The sequence below is a fragment of the Diprion similis genome, chromosome 10 (assembly GCF_021155765.1).
Source record: "Diprion similis isolate iyDipSimi1 chromosome 10, iyDipSimi1.1, whole genome shotgun sequence".
NCBI classification, from domain to species: Eukaryota; Metazoa; Arthropoda; class Insecta; order Hymenoptera; family Diprionidae; genus Diprion; species Diprion similis.
The window spans coordinates 16,053,989-16,076,931 of NC_060114.1; the positions used below are offsets into that span (position 1 = coordinate 16,053,989).

The window sequence follows — 22,943 nt, forward strand, 5'->3', positions numbered from 1 at the left end:
GTAATAATTTTCACTCTTCTCGATAATCGAACAACTCAGATTTATTCGTATTCAATTATACAGAGTGAATTAAGTGCTAAAATTAACTGCGCACGCGCCATAATCTGGGGTGCAATTGTTTGGCAGGGCGACCAACCGCCATAAATTTAGACGACAGTTTGCCGCGATGTATGTAACCTCAAAAATTTTATGAAACTGAAGTTAGTAACGTAAATGTAACGAAATGTTTCAAATTTTTCAATTTTATAGTGATTTTGTGACCGTAAAGTTTTCAAAGTATGAGTGCATTTTCTTTTACTATAATTTAGTGCAATTCAGACATTCGTACAATTGCGAAATAAAAATTTCTCTGAAAAGGTTAACAACTTCAGTCTGATCAAATTTTGACCTTTATCGTTGGCAGTTGTGCTCAATTCACAGCAGTAAAAATTTTTTAAATCAGCGAGAGTTGGTCACCCTGGCAAACAGTTGCCCCCCGATTACGGCGCGTGCGCATTAATTTTTAGTAGACGACGTGCCATGCAGTCCTTAGAAATTCACTCTGTATATTACACATATGATGACATTATGAATATAATTTTGCGCGATTACCGTTGCGTCACTGTTCGACGCTGATCCTCTCGCCCCTTTTCATTTCTCTCTACGTGTCTGGCCCTTCTGCCTTCTTCTCTCCTTCCCTTTCTCTCTGTTTTTCCACGGCGTTGCTGCCGTGCGGGGACTACGGTTCTCCCGCAAATGCATTAGCGGCGAGAGAGCTTTTAGTGACGTCACGAACGCCGCAGCACGCACAAGAACAGAGAGAAAGGGAGAGACGGACGTGTACAAAGTATCTTTGGGATTCGGGGCGTTGAATCTAGACGTGGTGGGAATTATTATGGCTACTTATTTATTGGCGTCTCCCTTGTGCTTTGTAGATCTGATTTTTGCCTCTCTTCTTATTTTCTCCGCCATTTTTTTTCTCTCTTTCCTCCTCCTCTCTCTCTCCTCAATGAATTTTTTTCTCATTTTTTCAAAACCTGAAGAGAAAACAAAAATAGCTACATACGTAACTAATTCCTTGGGAAAAATTAAAAAATTCAGGGAATTAAAATCGTGTACATAGTTTTTTTTTTTTTTTTTTTTTTTAAAGAAGAAGAAGAAGAAACATCTTTGGCGAAACAAAATTTAAAATGTTAAAATGAAATTTATTCAAGTGAAAAATTGTACCAATTGTTTATTTCTGTACAACTGTGTGATAAATCTGTCGTGAATCGGCAATCAGTAAATTGAAATGAGTTTCATGTTGCCTGAAAATTCGTTTAAAATTCACAAGGATTTTTTTTATTTATTTTTTTTTCATTATTTGTCACCGTACAGAATACTAAAAGTTTTCGATAAAATATATCACGTCGACTTGACTGTGTCTACGGTATTTGCCAAGACATTAGTAAAAATGGTAATTATACAGATTCAATTTAAAACTTGTTTCTTTAATTGGGCTAAATTATTACACTAGAATTCAGTACGAAGAAAAAAAAAAAAAAAAAAAATTAACAAAGAAAAAAATTAGCCAATTATCGTAAATTTCGACAACGTATATATATATATATATATATATATATATATATGTATGTATACCGTATACGTATGTAGAAGATATTTTTTCATGTAACTGAGATATTTATTCGACCGAACCGTAAATATGGAGCTATTATTAATGCGACGGAGTGAGTTACTTTTTTCTACCTAAGTAGGAGAAAAAAAAAACAAATTTTTTTTTTTTTCAATATACTCGATACGGGAAAAACAACGTCGGCGATCGGTTCAACCATTGGCACGCTAAGTAAAAACGCGCTACTTATCTGAATCGAATGAAGAATTTATATGAATCAGCGAGTAATTTTTTGGGTACAACAATACTGAACACGTTATGTCAAGACATGCATAAGGAATCTTTTTAATTAAGACGAATATGTTGGATGAACGTTAAAGAGGGATAAAAGGGCGATTCGAGTTTAGCAATTTGGGGAAATTGAATTTTCCTATTCGATTCGGACGTTGCCCGAGAAACGGCGGTGGTGCTTTATGCAGAGAGAAAAAGAGGGATTCAATTTCGAATGGTCGTTGAAATTTTCCCTCGTTTTTTTTTTCTCTCTTTTCCTGAGAACGGACCTCGTTCCCTTCCGATCTGATTCGATCCCCCGGTTACAAGGTTTACTTGACTAAACTAAACTAACTGCGGTGATCCCGTCCAGAGACGACGATCCGTGTGCAGTTTGCAGGAAAACGACATAATCCAAGAAACCCCCGTTCGTCCGTTGTTATAAACCAGATAATAAAAATCGCTCGGATACTGCCGGGCCATTAGGCAAAGAGACGAAGAGGCCGGAAATTCATCCTCAGTTTTTCAATTCCCATTTCATCCGGTTTCAATTCCAGAATTTAGTTCTCTCCCCCATCTAACAAACCGAGACGATGGTTTCATGCTACAACGAAATTCCTTTCCCTTTACCGATTGAGATATAGATGCGAATTTATAAATGTGAACTAGTTTTTCTTTTCACCAATAAAAAATTGCTGCAATTTTAAATAATATGTATATATTTTTCAGATAGACAGTAATTCAATAATTAAATAATTATTGTTGCTTCGAATTTGTGTAATAGTAACTGGTGTTGCTGATTGTTGGAAAATCATTTATTCGGCGATCAGAAAATCATCAAGTGATTTATTTTCAGGCAGCTACCGGATGCGATAATAATGCTCACACGCCGAACCACGAATCGAACAATAATTCGACCGGAAGTGGTCAAGTGGCGACAGCGGTGATGCAGCTTATCTCAAGCCTCTTTGTCCAGGAGGTGATTTCCGTACCGGACAAACCATTCATTCATAGTCGTCTTCAGGAGGTCATTGGGTGAGTGATGTCTTATTTTTTATCCTACTACTTCTTGGTGCTTTGAAATATCCACTGTTGCGCACTAGAAAACGGTTGCCAATCTAACCTGGTAACCTAAAGAACCTATAAAAAGTCGGAAAAGTTGGTAAAATTTTTTGAAAGAACATTCGTAATTTGAAACTTAGATTTTTATGTTATTCTAATAGTGACTGTACAGTTTTACCAAAATATTTGCTATATTTTTGCATTTGCGTGATTCAATTTCGAATAGAAAAACTAGTTAGTATGTAAAAAAAATATAATCTGCAACGATTGGCGAAATTTTTTTCTCTTCGTTACTTCGATTCGAGTAATTTTTTTCGTCAGAACAGAATCGAAAAGTCAGATAATTTTACAATCGAAAATTATTGGGAAGCCTGAAACGTTGAAGAAATACTGCCGACAGATTTAAACATTAAATCGATCAATCGTTGAGTTAATAAAATTTGAACGACGATCTTCCCTTTGCTAAGGAATAACTCTGAATAAATTTTCTTGGTGTTATAATTTTTCCATCAAATTTACGTACAACGAGAGCTGCCGAAAAATGTTGAAAAAAATTCGGACCACCACCGTCGTTGAGGAATTTTCTTTTAAATATGTTTTCTTTCTTTATCGACTCTCTGAACTCTACGCATGCACACAAATTCTCCTTCTCATTTAGTTATACGGTACATATGTTAGAGAAAGAGAGTGACGAGACGCAATCTGTTTTCGTAACAACGGGTAGATATATTCGTGTAACGCTAGGGCCGAACCAGAAACGAGACGAGATGATCCACCTGGATCAACTTCCTCGTTTCTTCTTCTCTTATAACCGGACGAGAAAATGAGACGCGACGAGTCGAGAAGAAAGGAAAGGCATCGGGTTTCTCGCGGTTCCGGACCTCCCAAAACGCGAAACAAAAACCCTTTTTGCGGACTCGAATCCTCATTTTCCGCAGGTATTGACATCTCTCTGTATGATTATTGTACAGATATTGCACAAAAGTGTTCTTGTTGATCGACGTTCAAAGACGACTTTTAAGTCCTTTTCTAGTGAAGTTTCTCTCTCGCGCTGGACTGGACTCAAGTAAATTCGGTACCAACGGCGCCAAAATTCCCTAGATCGGTGGTGATTAATTGTTCTGACGTTGAATCTGCGCGAGGAAAAGATGAGCGGGTATTTTAAGTGCCTCCTCAGTTATGGTGATAATGTTACGGACGTCGTGTACTGGAGAATATACTTATTTTTTGAAATATTAAATAATTCGAATATCAGTGCGAGGTGAAAAAAAAAACTAAATTACGGAAATTAAGTGTTACGCAATGTGCACGATTATTTCCGCAACATTGCATAGTACACGAATGCGCTGTTTCTACCACAAACTTTACATTCATCTGCGAAAAACATTTGGAATAATCTATTTTCGATTTACATCACGAATAACCTGTATCTTGCACAATCCATAACCGTCAAACTGTAATGACTATTGACCATTCTGTGTTGTCTCCACACGATGGCGTTACCGAGCAGAGTAGCGTTCGCCAGATAAATAATTCCCTAGCAATATAGGGATTTTTTTTAGACAGTTGGTACAAAATTACTTGAAGGCTTTGATCTCGAAGAAATGAGCGTGCCGTAGGAGTTCAGGCATGTATTGGGATTATCACTTTGCAATGCGTCATCTGGTGGAAAAAAGTCAAACTAATGCAACCAGGCTAACAGCTGACCATTGGCCGTGTTTTTTCGCGATTAGATAGTATAACAAGTATATTATTGATTATGTTTCATTAATTTATGTAACACTAGTAATTTTAAAACCCAAGAATTACCATTTGCCTCCATTAAAATGAAAAGTTTAGGTTATATGGTGATAAAATGGCGCCAACAACCATGCTCTGACGTCATGAGGATATTTTCCAATAATCACACCACGGTTAAAAGTGGTCTTTTTTGTAAAGCGCGCATGCGCCGTTGCGAACGAATCCGACATTACGGGACCCTAACCTCAATTTCGTGCTTCGTCAAAAAACGCGTACTATACTCTTGTTATATAAAGAATCGCGTGCAACAATGAGGCAACTCTCTTTTCTTACAATATTCGTCTTCGGCTCATCTACGACTCATATTGCAAACTGCTCGGTCCGAAAAGACCGAGTTTGCCTCTTTGTTACACAGTATACTGTTACCCCGTTATTTTCAATTCTTTTTTATTTCAAGAAATGTAAGTGGAAATTTCACAAAATTCAAATTCTCTTATAGGAATAATATATGTACGATGCAATCTGCTGTAGGTTGAATTGTCTGTAATGAATTGATATTGGTAAGTGATTGAATTTTGTTTCCACCAATTATCAGAGAAGAGAAACGGAGATAACATAACGTTACAGCAAATTAATCAACGAAACAAAAGTAAAACATTAAATAATTAAAATCATGATATTATACGAATATTCAGCAAAAGCAAATATATTCTAAAAAATGTCTAAAAGCATCGTAACGCAAATAGACGCACGTATATGCACTTACATATATCGCAACGTTATGGACTTTTGAAATCGTTTGCGGTTAAATCGCCTATTATATATATATATATACATTTACGTATATAATGATCTGCATTAGTGATTTCGTATCGAAATACAGTTCTGTGATAATTTCCTTATCGATTTGCAGAATTTTTTCGTTTTTTGGTTATTATAATAGCGTCTGCGAATTAAACTTGATCTGCGCAATCTCTGATCCAATACTCGTTTTATTTATTTATTGATTTGATTGTTTTTTTTTTTTTTCTTCCTAAACGATAATTCAATGCATATATCTTCATAATATTTTGAGGTTAAATTTTTTCTCTGTCTATATCGCTAAATTATTTCACGGTGTACCGTGAGATCATTCCGTGGTGAAATTTATCCCACGAAACGTGAAGAAAGAAGAGGGAAAAAAAATCATACACATTAGGTAACGCTTACGATGATCGTCCCTAACGTCTGCGGGGAAAATTATACATATACATATAGTGTAGGAAGGGAGCTGGATTATGATTAATTTCCTGCCAAAGTAAAAAGAGAATAGGAGGGGGGAAAAAAATAAATAAAAAACAACCCGAAAACCTATAGTCACGCCTTTTACTCACCATGCAGCCCCGGCTGTTACGTTATAATCTATACTCGTATACGGTCTCGTCTAGTCTCACCTCGTTTCGATCAACGACGCGTCGTGTTTAAACTTTGATTGTATTCCTAGAATAATATCGAGTTTTGGCTGACCGGATATCGTTTGATTGCTATTTCGAAACGACCAGAACTATAATATAATTCCTGTCGGTGTAAATTAAGAAAATGAAACGTTTCTTCATTATTACTCCATTACTGCATATTGCAGGGAAAAATCAGAAATTTTTATCAAGCATTCTATGTGTATGTATTGTACATACAAGTGCGAAAGCAAATATTACAAAGTAACAGCTCCATCGAATGTGTTTTTTTTTACTCTTTACTCAAATTTCATTATCGCTGTATCATACTTTGATTTTGAAATGATTCAGTTTCTTCTAGTGAGGCGTGCACACGTATACCTAATACGATTACATCATTTTCATTTCAATGGCGCAAAATTCTATTTTGAAATCATTTCACCGTGTAAAAAACATAACCTCATCTCAACTTGTATATATATACAATTCGATGATCAAATATACTCGAATCAAAAGGAAAGAAAGAAATCGAACGAATTTCCGAAATATTCAGATAAATTATTACAGAATATATTTCACCGCGAATATTGTATATAGTTTTTATTTATTTATTTATTTATCATTTATGTTTTATTTTCATCAAGTTTTATCCATTGAACACACGCCTACTGCGTACCTACGTTGTGACGTATACCCACCCTTGCGCATATCTCTCACTCTCCTCTCTCTTTCTATATATATATACACATATATATATATATGCATACCCACACCTCATCCAGATCATGTTTGCTTACCTATAAACAGACTGTCTCTCGTCGAGGCGCACACGCGAGATAATGGAGCGGAGTTCATAAAACAACAGATGTGCACCTCTTCTAGGTATAGTTGAGAGATAGCAGTAGTTCGGGCGTGAGTATATAATAATACACAACACAAACACACACACACACACACCTTACATTATACACACCTAGGGCATTTATTACACGTGTGTAGGTATATACTCATTTTACAAACCGGACTGCAGCCTTGTCTGTACTGCGGTACATGCAATGACGGAGACAACGATGATTATGATGATGATGATGACGATGATACGATAAACATTGCACGCGTTTGGTCGCGTCATCGCGAGGGTGACGGTGATCTATGATTAGGCAGGCGTCCCTAATCGCGTTATACGAACACCCGTGATAGGTACAAGTAATATCTGCGCGTATTTGTATACTGCAAGCGTATACAGAGTGAATTCCTAATGACTGCATGGTCCATCGTCTGCTAAAATTAAGTGCGCACGCGCCATAATCTGTGGGGGAGAGGGAGAGGTAGAGGTAACTGTTTGCCAGGGCTACCAACCGTCATAGATTTAGACGACGGTTCGCCGCGATGTATGTAACCTCAAAAAGTTTTACAATCGTCGGTGGGAGTTCGGCTCGATTCATAATTGTATAATTTTTTTAGGTTAGAGACAGTTCATCGCTCTGGGAAACAGTTAATGCTCTCCGATCCTGGCGCGTGAGCATTAAATTTTAGCAGATGATATGGATCATGCACTCGTTAGGAATTTACTATGTAGTAAAGCGTGATGTGTGTGAGACAGGTGAGATGTGTCCTGCATATAAATAGAGAAACGAAATTTCTGGATGTAGTAAATCTGTGTGGTTGGTATTCTGCGCAAAAAATGAGAACGGTACATTATAAGGTCAACAAAGTTTTAGCTCAGTTTTTTATTCATTCGAGAAATACATTTACCTTACCTCCGATTTTCTCGAACTCTTTTAATCGGGGTCAGTTGATTGTATAATCTAATCTAATCCAACTATCTAACTGTAGGTCGTTGATTGTATAAGAATCTCAACTCGGAATTCATGAGCTCAAAATGGTGGATCCAATATGGTGGTTGAAAATGTTCGAAACTACTTTATCTAAAAGAACCGTGATATGCGGATGTTTTTGACAACGCTAATTTTTTCCCTAAAGCGAAAATTCAATAATTCAAAATGGCGTTCAAACGTGTTAGAAATTACAAAACTTGATATCTGCGGGGTTTTTAGAATGCTAATTACGTGTCTGAACCTAAAATGCAATGATTCAATCGAATAGCCGATCCAAAGCGTCGGCCATTCCGAATTTTTCTTTTAGATTAGCAGTCATTGAAACTTCAGAGTGCCAATTAAGTTTCACCCACATCAAACAACTTCTTGCATCATCGCTCCCTATATTGGATCCATCATTTGGAATTCAGATCCGTACATGCATACTTCACTGTCCTCATTTTTCATGCAACACAGCACTGCTATACATAATATTAGAAATCACAAAGAGTTAATGGTTCAACGGTTGAGCAAGAAGTTAGGCGATAAGGAGTTGGGTACAGAAGCGACAGGTTTTTACATATTTAGAAGAAAAAAAAAAACGACGGTGGAAGAAGTTGTGTCTCTAAACCATTAAGTCTTCTTCATTTTGGCTCTTCAGGTTGTTTTGATTGGTATAATAAGAAGTAGGTATAGGTATAGTCTCAGAAAATGAGGCGTTCGATACTCCTCGTTGCTTCTCTCTATCATCACGTCGCGTCTTAACGCTGAGACACGTTGGGCTAATACAAAGACGACACCGCGGCGCCCGATCATCAAGGCTTAAGAGCCAATCACGACGAGATAATTGGCGGACAGGGAAGCACGGTGTATGGGAAGATGGAGGAAAAAAATCAGTTGGCAAACACTTTCCGGGCGCTAATCCTGTTAAAGTGAAACGAAGGGCGGCGGCTCCTCCTCCAGCTTCACATTCTCCTCCTCATCTCATCCCCCAAAACCTCGGGACCACTATCACATCCAACGTCTTCAACTTACTCTTGCACTATAGTTACGTACTATAAGGTTAACTTTTCTCTTGACACAATCTGTCCATGTGTATGTTACACGTGTTAACGCATTATATCCACGGTGTGGATGATATAATTCGATCGACGCGACGTCACCGACGTTGCTTCTCTCCTACCCCTCTTCATTTCTGATTGTTTTAATCGAGGTGGGATCAGATCGGGTAATTGGTGCCTCACTTTCGTTGTCTACGTGTATATATATACAGGGTGTTTCCAAGTAAACACCGCAGCATGTTCGGTTGCCTACCATTGAGGAGAACAAATATCGGTAATACAGATCTACCGAGTTAACGATACGTAGCGCGTTGAAAGTCCTCGCAAGTGAGCTGGAACTGTCCGTGTTGCAAAGTTATATGAATTTGACGGTCAAGAAATTGTTTTTTTGTTCATAATCTATGCTGAACTGTTCAGTGATCGTGTTCCGGAATTACGTTTAAGTGCTTATACGACTTAACTTGACTAAAGTAATTATGACTCGGTAGGTCTGTTTTACCGATATTTGTTTCCCTTAGTGGTAGGCAACCCAGCATACTGCAGTGCTTACCTGGTAACACCCTGTATATCCTGATACAGGTTCTTATTGATTGATTATGCAGAGAACGCCGGATTATTATTATTATATCAAACAATAATCCATGTACCTGAAAATCTGGGAAATTTTAGGGATCAACCGTTGGCGAGGAAAGGATCAGGGACAAATTGAGAAATTAGAGTGTTCAATTACTAAAACATCGACCTAAAAGCAAATGACGTGTCACGTTTAAGAGGTGCAATTATTCTATACACTAGTGGTCAGAAGGTTTACAAATTCAATCGAGCTTGAATCCGTCTTTAAAATTCATGAAGTGTCTTAAAATAGTTGAATAGATGGAAATTTAACGAACTCGCAGCGACACAATGTTGCACAAAGTTGAAACACGGTGAAACCAAAGTGTAAAGAGTCACCCGGCGGAAATTGAGGCGAGATGTAGGGCATTTTAGATGCGATTTTAAGACGAACGTATTATGTGGAGGGGTGGAGGTAAAGAAAAGAAAAGAAAAGAAAAGAAAAGAAAAGAAACGGCGAAGGAAACCGAAAACGAAAAAGAAAACTAAAAGAAAGGAGAGAAAACTGGGGAAAAATGGAAAGGAAAAACACGAGGGGGGTGAATGAGCGCTGTGGCCGAGACTTTAGCCTGCCGGGGTAGGTAATCTGCTAATGGACTCTGCAAGCTCTCTCGCCCCTTCCCTCTTTTCTCTCTCTCTCTCTCGCCACTCCGTTGCTTTGCTATACCCCACCTTCTACTACCCTCCTATCCTTATACCCTATACTATACGCGTCTCGACGCCGGCTATCCGGCAACCCTCTTTACGCCACGAGTATAACCATCCACGTTCACCCTCAAGACCGTTCTACAGACCCTACGTATTTTGATTCAAGTTTACTTGATTTTAAGGAAAAATCGATTATCTGATTCACAACCACGTTCTCTTCACTTCACTGTCTTAATTTTTAAGCAATTTTTTATGTGAACTTTTGAAGATCTGCAGTGATAATTGTTAAATTTTTAATGAATAATTCGTGGGATGGTGAATCGGCGATAGGTCGAAGTTGTATGAAAATTTTAAGAGAAATACCGGAATTACTAACACAATCTTGTGAAATTGAATATTTAACAATGCCAACGTATCCAAAAAAGTGGTTTAAGCAAATTTTTTGAAAATATTTTTGCCTGTTGAATAAAACGAGACATCATAGTGTAAAATCGAATGAATCTACTACATTTGAAAGGAAGCATCGGTATCGAAAATCCTACAAAAATTTTTGATATTTTCAATTTTTCAACTTTTTATTACATAATTTGATATACGCTCAATTTCTGGTTATATATTATAATGAAATTAATAAAAAGTATCAATTTTCGATTCACCCGCCGTCTTCTCAATGGCAAAAAAGAAAATTCAACTGGTCCAACAAAATACTTCCTCAGTTCGAATAACATTTTTTCATCAGTCCTGCAGAATTTGTTGCAGCGTATTTTTTTCAGGTATAAGATTACAAAAAAGAAAAAAAAAAAAAAAACAAAGAAAGAAAAAAACTCCAGCAAAATAAGAGAAAAATACATTTTTTATCACGCTTCACGTCATGTGAAGTGTTTCAGTGAATCGTCAACATTTATACAAGTGCTTTAAAAAATTCATCAATAATACGATTTACCAATTATATCAACGATCTGGTACAGCAATAAAAAAATAAAATAAAAATGCCACGGAGAGTCAACATCTAATTCAATTTTACTCAGCGACGAATAAATCGAGTCCCAATTAAAAGACGTGTCTCCGTAATCGATGACGAATTGGGAATCAGCGTGGAGTTAGTTTGAAATTAAAAAGCACTGGCCAACAATTAATTGACGTCCCGTCGAAAAATCCCCTACCGAGGTTTCTCTATTCCTCAGTTTAGCTACACACCCTGCACCTTCCGCACACAGTTCAAAGGGCAGATGCTCCTCAAAACATCAGCTGGCCTCCCGGGGGAGGCTCACAACTTCTGATCATCGTGCAGTTGACCAGTGATTCATTCCCTTTGCCGGCAGTTGTTATAAACTCGAATTATAATTATTACTCGCAACTGCACGTCGATTTTTACTCACCTTCAATATTATAGCTACTCGATTGCTTTTCGGCATCGTCTGTCATTATAATCAAATTACTCACCGAGCTAAACGGAAAACAAAAAAATAGAAACTTCATTTCTCATATTACCTATAGTTATACTGCAAAGAGGGAAAGTAATTCTTGAACTTCTTCTAATATCGATCTAATATCCCTTATTTGTTCCAAATACAATAATTTCAATACAACAATTTCGGTTTAGTTAGTTTGTCAAAATGATTTAGTCGAACGAATTCCTTGATTCATCGAAAGCTTTTATTATCGCGATTGAGTGAAGTATTGATCCGAGTAAACCTTTTTATGTGTTTCCAAAATTTAGTCAACAACTAAATATCATTTCATTTAAAGTTTATGTATTTTTTTCCTTCAAGTCGTATGTTCCGTGACGGAAACAATTAAGTACTTAATATAAAATAAATACGTGAATCTAGCAAAAAAAAAAACTCTTCTTTTTCTCCAATCAACTCAAAAATGTATAAATCAATGAAAAAAAAAAAAATTGCTTCCATACATTTATCATACATTATACACATTTTTAAGTTAATTGAAGAAAAAAAAAATTTCCGATACACCCTTTTGACATTAGTAACGCGATAAATGTGTGATAAATTTTGGCACCTATAACGCGAAATTAAAACGGAAGTGATTTTTCTCATACATTGCATACAGCATGGGGGGGGGGGGGGCGGGGCAGTTTTCGCGTCAGCAGCAACAACTTTACGCCCTGCTTAATTCCTTTTATACTTGCATAGATGTGTGCTCTACGCTTATATATGTACATATATATTATATATGTACATATATACATACATCCATATGCACGCGTTTCTTCTCGCCCCGCTGCACTTGCCCTCGAGCTATTTTATTCCCACGTAGGTTAGCGACGTATCCGAATCCGATGCGACGATTGCACATCGGCAGAATCTCTAGGCTGCATTAATTCTAATATGCAAATCTATCGCATTTTCGTAAAACACGAGAATAAGGTGATTAAATCGAAAGTTCATCGTTAAAGTTACTGCTTCAATTTCATCTTCACTCTACAATTTTTGATCCGTTTTTTTTTTCTCTCAAATCTTTTCACTTCGAAAAAATGATCGTACAGTAATCATTGATTTTCTGAAGAAATTCAATTTCCAAATTTCTGGACGGATATCAAGAAACAGTTTTCTCTGCGGAAAAGTATCTTGTGTTAAATTTTTTTCTTTTTTTTTTTTTTTATCTCTTTCTAATTCATTAAACAATAAGAAATATTCATCGTCGCAAAAGATTTGAAGAAATGTTTCAAGATTTTCAAACACTGTTCTGTCACCTCCAAGTTAAACATTCCAGCGTGAAATTTATTTCGTTTCGTATGTCTGTACTCTTGAAATTTTCTGAAATGAAATGTTACTCTTTCGGAGTGAAAACCAAGCCACTATACCTATAGAACAAGTATAAGCTTTTACCCAAGAAAACTCAAAATTTTATGAACATGAGTGAAATATTACTGAAAAAAAAAAAAATTTACAAAACTCTCCTCTAATTTTCTAAATATTCCATCTTAATTTTCTGTGTAGTAAAATATTACTCCTTTCCAGAAGTGGTGCGATTCTTACTTCAAAATTTTTTGAACCTATATAAGATTTCCCATTCGCAAAAAATTTCTTTCACCCGTCGATAAAGACTTTATTAAACATATAAAATATGCAGTATAACGATTAAACCTGCAGAAAGAAATTTATCTTCGATTTCAGTAAACAGAAAAAAAATTTACCCTATTAATTCGAATCAAATTTATTTATTCTTTATCTCGCCGTATTTGGTAACTTGTACGAGTTGTCATTGTTTTGTAAAAATTTTTTTTATCTTCTGCTTCCTTTGCTTTTCCTCGACGGCATGTATCGCTTGATCGTGTTCGCCGACGGTTCGTAGCCGTTGCTAAACCGCAGTCAGTCACTGTATACCCCCTAGTATATGGGGTATATGGTGTCTCTCACCTCGGCTGAACCGTTCGAAATCCCTTGGCAAATGCATTACGCGTCAGCGGCACAGGAGTAGCAATATCCTGAGCCGGTACGGTTGTTATAGACCGTCTGGGATTATAATACATTACCAATTCGACGAGACGACCAACGATCGCCGTGATTCTCCTCTCACTCCGCTGGTACTGACAATGACAATGACAGTTATGACGTTCCTTGACTTATTCGCCCATTAATTTTTGTGTCATTAATTTGAATTTTTATCTATTTCTTTATTTATTTTTATTACTTTGTTTTTTTTTTACCAATTTTTTTTTGTTTTTGTTTTTCAATCTCATTTTCTTTTCACTAAACCGTCATTATGTTTAGCTATGAGGGACGAAGAGAAATCGAGAACGAAGCGATGCGAATGAGTTACAATAACTGAGCAGTTGAAGAGTGAAAACTTATTTTAAGGAATACTAAAAGCCTATAAGTGAAATTAATTTTAAATCGCATCGTACGGAAAGAAACAGTTTTTCTTCGTTTTTAAAAATTGTCCGTTGCAGGCACTTACCTACAGCCTTTTTTTAATTCTCATCTTGAAACTTCGAAACGATCAGATAAAAACCGAAAGAACATAAGATGTGTGCAAGTGCGGTGCAAATTATACTATACACTCTTATATACATGGCGAATTTCTAACGACCGAATGTTTCTCGTCTGCTAAAACTTAACGCGCATGCGCTAAAATCCGATAGCAGTTGTTTGCGAGGGTGACCAACCGTCGCGAACGTGAACTCAAAAATTTTCACAATCGTCGTTGGCAGTTGCAAAAATTTAAAAGCTTGAACGAAAGTTCATCGCAATGTATATATAACCTCAAAATTTTTTACAACTGCCAATGAAAACTGTAAAAATTTTTGAGGTTATATACATCGCGACGAACTTTCGTCGAAATTTATGACGGTTGGTCACCCTGGCAAACAACTGCTGTTGGATTGTAGCGCATGCGCATTGAATTTTAGCAGACGACGGACCATTCGGTCGCCAGAAATTCACCCTCCGCATATCGGCATACCAACATCGTTGGCGTGAAAATGACACACGCGTGACACTCGAACCTCGAAGTGACTGCACGCGTTCAGGAAGAGAATAATACCTACCTAAGTTAAATGCAGAAATGGATGGAGAAGAGCTGGAACGAGATTCGAGTTTGGAGGGCGAATCAAAGTGGCGAAAGGGGGAAGCTCACTGGCTACACCTATTGCCGTGCTGCTTCAACGAATTCGCTACTTGAAAGACCATTGTATTTATCTTTTTGTACCTCGCATCGCGGTATCGATTGTTTGCAGATATATATATATATATATATATTAATACATATAGGGTATGCCACATCAACTCGACCAGTGTTAAACACCGACCATCTCAAAATCATTTCACATATTTTTCTAACATTCTACTCGGTAAAAAACGCGACTTGAATTTTTTTCAAATTTTTTTATCAACCCGTTTATTTTCTATAAGTATTTCAAATCGATTGCGAATGCCCATTCTTAAAAATCTGAAGAAATTCTTAAAAATCCAGTGAATGTCACAAAACATCCCCCGTTAAGGAAAACGTAGGCCCAATTTTTTTTCTATTTTTTTCATCACTAACTCGAGATTTTGAAATTTTAAAACCCACAATTAACACAGGATCAAATCTAAAATCGTCAAATGAGAATCAATTTTGGCTAGTAAAGATAATTTTGGATTTAAAAATTTCAAAATGCCGAATTGGGTGATAAAAAAAATGGAAGATAAATTCAGCCCGCGTTTCCCTCTGGCGGGGGGGGGGCTTGATTTTCAATTTTTTTTTCAGATTTCGATAAATTGGCATTCGCAATCAATTTGAAATATTTATAAAAAATAAATGGGTTGATAAAAAAAATTTGAAAAAATTCGAGTCGCTTTTTTTTACCGAGTAGAATGTTAGAAAAAAATAGGAAATGATTTTGAGATGGTCGGGGCTTAACACTGCTCTAGTTGACGTGGAATACCCCATACATATGTACATCATATTATATACTTTCGACACATTTTGGCACGGTGTGTGCGTGTTTTGTACACGTGTAGATCATAGACCTCCTTGCTTATAATACGTCTACCGCTGCTTCTGCTTGCACGATGAGAGACGAGCGGACAGGCACACTTGTTACAATATTTACAGAGTCGTATACCCACCCCTCTGCTCTAGGGGTTCCTTACTCAACCCCCCGGATACTCGCCCCCCCCCCCCCCCCCCCCCCCCCCCCCCCCTTTTGCCTGTCGGTGGCAAGTGCCTGACGATATCTATCCTCTAGATCCTTATTCGTTTCTTCATTTTTGCACTCCACTGTTGCTGTGCTGTTCCTGGATTTGCGGGGTGGGGGTTAAAACTTGGAAGGGTCAATATTTGGAATGGCAGATGTATAGAAAATTTCGAACAAGTGAAAATAAAATAACGAAAGATGAATTGTTCGACATATTGAATTTTGAAAGTTTCATTGTTCAGTGGTCAGTATAATCAGTGACATTGTCGAAAATCACGATTTCGAACAATTCATTTTTTGTTATTTTATTTTAGCATGTTTTCAAATTCCGGTTTATCGGTCATTCGAAATATTGAATTTTTCATGTTTTTGATCCCCAACCGGTTTGCCGAGAATTAAGTTTAGTTACAGCGGTTCGAAAATTACGTTTAAACGAGAGTTGACGAAAACATCGGGGAATCTCTGGTGATTCTTATTATCGTAGGTGTAATTTTGTAAATTTACAAATTTCGATCAATATTATACGGGGAAAAAATCACTGTTGATCCAGTTATTCACAATCAGAGCATTTTTGCAACAAAGAAAAAAAAAAAAAAACTGCGCCAATCCCTCATTTAGCCTAGAAGGTGATAAATCCAACAGTTGTTTTTATTCCGTGTGTAAACTTTTGTAGGCCGCTTTATCAATCGACCGATTCTTTAAAGTGGTAATTTATACAAGATGGCTACACACCTGAAAAATCTGAAAAACCTGGAAATGTCAGTGAATGTGAAAGAGGTGTTTTTAATATTTTTGACCAAAACATTGTTTAAACCGTCTAAGAACCTCCAACGAAATCTCAAAACTTTTGTTTTTCACTCGGACCATTTCTAGACCGGTTTCATGATGAAGTTGATAAAAAAAAAAAAAAAAAAAAAAATTGAATGTGCCAAAACAAATATTTATAATATAAAATAGATAAAAATAGTTTCGTAATAGAACCGGTCTAAAAACGTTCTAGTTAAAAATAGAAGTTTTGAGAATTTTTCTCGAATTTTCAGACCGTTAAAATAATGTTTTAGTTCACCCAAAAAAAAAAAAAAATGAAAGTGCTATCAAAAATGAAAAAAGGCCCATCGTAAGCGCGGTCTTGAAATATCTGGAATAAAAAATGCAGTTTCTGAGAACTTTTTGAAAATTTTGAAAAAATTTCCTCTAAAAGTTACTTTAATTATTTATAAATAATTGACCGATTGAATAAAAAAATCTGAAAAAATTCAGAGTACCATTTCAGAGTTTGTACAGTTGCAGAAAATATTAAAAAAAAAAAAAATCAGAAATGGTGAAGGTGGTCAGACGTTGGTCGGGTTCGCATGAAATTCCCCATATACATATATACATTCATCGACTATATATTCCCCGGATAGCAATAGCGATACCGCATGATAAGCGATTGGTGGTATAAAGTCGGCGGACAATTGGTATCGCGAAATTACAACCTGTCACACCAACCCTGCAGGATTGAAATCAACGAGGCGATCTTCACGCACGTTCGAATCGGGCGCTGCCGGCATCATCGGTTGATCGAGATTGCGATCTATCATTGAATGTTTGCGGGGGCGGGGGAGGGGGGGGGGGGGGCACAAATACATTGAATTTATTTATCATCCCCCGTCACGTAGTAAGGGAAGAAGGATGAAGGGATGAAGGAAAGAAGGGAGCAAGGGAGGGGATGCACGCCCGGACTGGCAATCACTACCCCGCGTCAGCCATTAGCTAACCATATGATTATTTCATAGTACCTACCCCCCTCTCTCTCTCTCTCTCTCTCTCCAGTGTTACAGGGGTGCATATCTTTGCCTGCCTGACTCCCCCTTTCTTCCCTTCTTTCACTTTCTTTACGCAATCCTCGGAACACACCGTCAACCGAATTGCTGAGTTCGATGTTATAGAAACGATGGCAATTATAATTGAAGGGACTGTGAAAAAATGTTGCTGCTTCTTTGTTCTTGTTTTTGTTTTTTTCTTTTTTGTTTTTAATGATATGATCAAAGATTTAGGCACGATGGCGATCTTTTGCCTTCGAGATCAAGTTGAGATGGCCTGATGAAATATTGATACCGTTTTTTTCCTTTTTCGGACCGCGGTGTTTAGGAAGAATCGCTATGTTTTTGGAAAATTTAAATTTACTGCCTTTGAACGGATATATACGTACATGTAGGAAGTGTTTTTGTTCGTTTCGCTTTTTTTTTTCTTTTTTTTTCAAAAAAAGATTGACACAAATAATCGTCAAAGACAGACTGACGATGAATTTGAAACTGCATGTCTGCGATACGATTTTATTGAAAAAAATATATGTATATACGCAAGCTGTTCGATTCTATAACGTAACTTTATAGACGATAAGAAATCTGTTTTTTCGTCAAATGATCACCCAGTGCATCCAATTTTTGGTTCGCTTTTCTTTTCTTTTTTTTTCTCTTCTTCTTTCTTTTGTCTGTAAACGTTAATTATTGATACTATAAAATTTACGTATAATTCTAATTTGAGATGATTTATTGCAATAAATATGACACAAGAGCTTGCAAATGAAATGTTCAAATTCTTCCACGCGGTCATATTTCGAATTCCTATATATTGGTATTTCTATGTGCCCCGTGTATTTTTCCCCCTTCTCTCGAGTCACCCTCTCGGAATGATATTAAATATTCATGTTGTTATACGGGGAGAAGTTTCGGGGCGGAGGGAAATTGCTAATCTTCTAGTAGGTTAGCTGCTGCTGCTGCTGCTACTGCTGCTGCTGCTATCGCAATGGGTATGATTCAAACACGCGTAAGCTCTTCGGATCGACGCGGTGCATTCTATTAACGAATTTATTTAATCCAAGTTATTACACCCGGAGTACTCTCACACGTGCTTATATCTATTTATTATACCTATTATTACGTATTTACTTAAGACCCAGAGATATATGTATGTATTGTAGTAACACAGTATAATTGCATGCGAAATTTTTTACACGATTGCATTTATACTTATACGCTTGTCGTAGGTATATTTAATTTATATCAGCCCGTTTCATGTAATTCAATTTTCACATTCGAAGTTCTTTTTTTTTTCAATTAAAAAAAGTTCATTCGAAGATTTCAATTCTCGCTGAGCACTGACGGATTCCTTACAAAGAAATAAGACTAACATTACTCTTGACAATTTTTATTTAAAGCAACGGTTTTTGAGTTAAAGCTGTTTGAAGTTCACCAATCACGGCGCGCAGATTGGGCCGGACGCACGAGCCTAGCGCGAGGCTAGCGCATGCTGCATCGGGCTCAGCTACACTAGCCTCGCACTTGGCTCCCGCGCTCTGTCCCATCTGCGCCGTGATTGGTGGACTTCAAACGGTCCTAACTCAAAAACCGTTGCTTTAAAAAAAAATTGTCAAGAGTAATTTGATTCTCATTACTTTACAAGGAATCCGTCAGTGTCCCCAATCCGTCACCCTGTATACATTGTATAAACTTTTGTACAAAATTTCTAGACAACATGAAGAAGAAAAAGAAAACTCGAGCAACATATGCTTGAGAAAAGTTAAAAATTTGTCATTAAAAGACTGAAGTTGGAAGTAAAAATAAATGGAAAAAGATGGGGCGAGTAAGAGTTTGGGGAACCGTTAATGGCGAATTTTACGTCCCCAGACCTTTTAGCCTGAAAGCGGTAGAGTGTAGGGTATGTTATGTACGTATCTATAGTACTACCGACCCACCACCACCCATATAACAGGGAAAAGTTGGAGCGAGTTCAAAAGCGTAGAAAAATTTATTAACGATAGGTAAAACGTTAAGTAGAATACTGTGCGGTACTCGAGATTCCGGACTGGCGGACGGATGGATATATGGACGGATGGTCGGACGGGGGTGAAATCCAGAAACGGCTGTTGGAGAGCATGCGCGTCGGGTTAAAAGGGTTGAAAGAAAAACTGGCACGCGACAGAACTTTTCTATTAACGCTGCAGCAACGCGATCCCAAGAAGGGTGCCGAATTGTTCCTGGATACATATATAGGTATATTGAACAGCGTATAAGACGTATACCTATATGTACGTGGCTCCATGGCGCAACGTCGAGGGTTAAACCATACACGCTGGTATATATTCACGTTTACTCGTAGCTAGTTATGATTAGACGCGACAGTTGGCCTCCTCCACCAACACTGGGGGCTGAATCGGAACGCCGAAGGCTTGTGGCTCCCAATTTTTTCCCTCGTCGATTCTCTATGTCTGCATGTATGAAAAAGTTTCATAAAGTACAGTTTAAGTGCCGATGAGACTGTAATTTTCTTGGGTTTTGAGTTGAAATTTCAACAGTTTAGAGTATAGATTTTCCTCTGCAATTATAATCATGCCAGACATTTTTATGGAGAGTTTAATTACTGACTCGAATTTTTGTTGCAACATTAATTGTATCTGAAAATCAATTTTCACGCTAGTTTAACCTTTGAGCCGAAGCTTATAACTCGTGAACCTTTTGAAGCACTGATTTTGCGCAACTGGTACTTTTGGTCAGAATTCAAGATTCTACAAAATTTGGTCGAGTGTTATCGATTCGAAAAAATAATAACACCTTTCAGGTGTCATTTGAATGGAAAAATTTGGAATTCCGATAGAAAGATTCAAGAAACACCCTGACATGCACCCTGTGCGACACATCGTATGGACGTACTTTGAGCCCATTTGTGCAACTGGCTCTGGATAGCCGGAGAAAGAGCAGTCAAAAAAGAGAGACGGAGAGAGAAAATCTTTTTGCTCGGGGGTTGAAACGGTGAGGAGACTCGGGTGCATGGGGGTTCGATAATACGCACTGACAGGCAAGCTTCGTTCGCTCTTCTCCCTTCATCCCCATGCCTTGTGTAGGAAATCTGGGATTGAGGGACGAGGCGCAACGCGGTGTGCAGTGCAGTGGTGTTTGTACGCGTAGCGATGAGGAAACAAGGCAGAAATTCACTACCCACTCACTCTGTAGCTGTGTATGTTTTGCAACAACGCTGCACAGCACAGCAAAGTGTACTCAACGTCACACCCCTCCTTCTACGCAGAATTACCCACTGATGTTATAATCCTCTTACGCCCCGATTCCGCTTGCCTTTTTCAACTATTTCTTACTCTCTTATTATTCAAGCTTCGACAGATCCGTGAGCCAACGATTTATCACGTAATATATTCTTCTCGGGTTACAGGATGTCTAGGATTTTGGTTGAGTAATAACAAAATCATGAGTAACGTCGCAATAATTATATGGAAGGGTATGGACACTTAATACTACCCGCCACATGTTGATCGTAAGGTTTAGACGAAGGCGATACCACAACAGTGGGGCAGAAGACTAGAACATAAAATTTTGTTTCGTTGCATTCTTGATTTCAAGTGGCATGTTCTGGTGCCTTCTTTTAAGATAAAATTGTTCAGGGATCGAGTAACACGGCTCAGATATTTCGCACGTGTACACTATAGCATCACTGCTATATCAACATTTGAGAGTGACGATATAAAAGCAATTTATAAATTGGTAAAACTGTCATTTATCGGCAGAGATCGCTACAAATACTGAAGTACCAACTACTTAGTGATAACATAAAATATTCTATAATATCTTCAGTAGAAATCTTATTATTATCTTTGGCTACAATTTCAATCCAATATGTATCCAAATTGTACAAGTTCATGAAACTGCCAACACCGAAGTAAAAACCTTCTCACTCCTTGTTCAATACCTACTCAACTCATTGTCAGTGAACCTAACCAAAACCTCTCTTGTCCTTTATCTGTTTCAGATACTTAGTGGCCGGTGGTCTAGTCGAACGAGTGTCACGTCACAGTCGTTCCTTGATCGAGACTGACGTCTTCCAAGACCAGGAGTACGAGGCACCATTGATGGTTGCCTCCTTCGAGCTTCTCTCCAGGGTCTGTTGTCACCTGTGTCGGTGTTCAGGCCAGGAACACAATGCTCAGGGTGCGGAGGGTGGTGGACCCGGGGAACAAACCTCCGCCCGTAATCACCTCCTAGTAAGTCTTGCGGCGACTGAAGGGGCGGGAGCAGTAGGAGTTCTGTACGCCGCTCTCGTACTGTCTGGACACAGTCTTCAGAAGAGCTCTTCACCCACCCCAAACCAAACCACACTGTCAACACCAGCCAGGAATCTTGCACTCCGGGCTCTCACTCTACTCAGGCACTTTGCTGAGATGGATTTGCCCAAGATGCAGGTTAGTCCACGTCGATTTCATGTTGTACCATTTATAGTGCCATGTATCTAGGTATCTAGGCGTCGATTAGAGATGGCATCGGGAGTCCGGATATTCTAACCTCGCAGGATCTGGCATTTCGAACAGAATGTGCCGGAACATGATTGCTGCGCTAATCAGAGTTGCGGAGCCTTGATTCGGAAGTGGAAAGAAAACCAAGCAGAAACACGGAATTTATTATTCCTCATTGGGGAAAAAGCTTCTTCCCGAATAAAACAGTTACAGTATGGTCATCCTTGGCAAAAAGTTTCATTTGCCTTCCATGAATGAAATGACATGAAAAGGTGTCCTACGTTCTAACCATCAACGAAAAACGATACGAAGCACTTGATGAAATTGACCATTTTTTCAACGCATCAGCGGTTGTTGGGATGATATTCACCGATCACAACAGGTCTGAAATACGGTACCCGGTGTATTGACCTTCGGTTTTAGGGTCGCACAGGTTGCGTACGGAGGCCGAGTATCGCGTTACTTGGTTGCCGGGTTACTTACTTGATGTGGCTCTGGGGTTTGCTCGGCGGTCTCCCATTAGGCGTATCAAATGATAGAGATATCACTCGGCGGGTGGTGGTTATGGTCCTGCTGCCAGTCTCGACTGTCGAGCAACTCCCCCAGGGTAACCCCCGCCGAGTCTATGCGGTGATCAAACCGCGAATTGAATCCCGCCCTCTTCGTTGGTCTCGCTGTAGCTACTGCCCCCACAGGAGACCCGGCGCTCCTTATTTTTCTCTCTCCGCACCCCGCAATGCCCCACGGGAGATCACTCGATTATCCCTCTTTGCCCAGGAGAGCCC

At 38.1% G+C, this 22,943-nt stretch overlaps 1 protein-coding gene across 1 annotated transcript in view; it reads left to right on the forward strand.

Annotated features, from left to right (window-relative positions):
• The window catches only part of LOC124411787 (S phase cyclin A-associated protein in the endoplasmic reticulum), a 36,092-nt gene that overhangs the window by 8,205 nt on the left and 4,944 nt on the right, over positions 1 to 22,943 (forward strand). The window contains exons 10-11 of the mRNA XM_046891209.1: positions 2,718 to 2,896; positions 21,678 to 22,107. Of these exons, the coding sequence (XP_046747165.1) occupies positions 2,718 to 2,896; positions 21,678 to 22,107 (609 nt within the window). The remainder of the gene's footprint in view (positions 1 to 2,717; positions 2,897 to 21,677; positions 22,108 to 22,943) is intronic.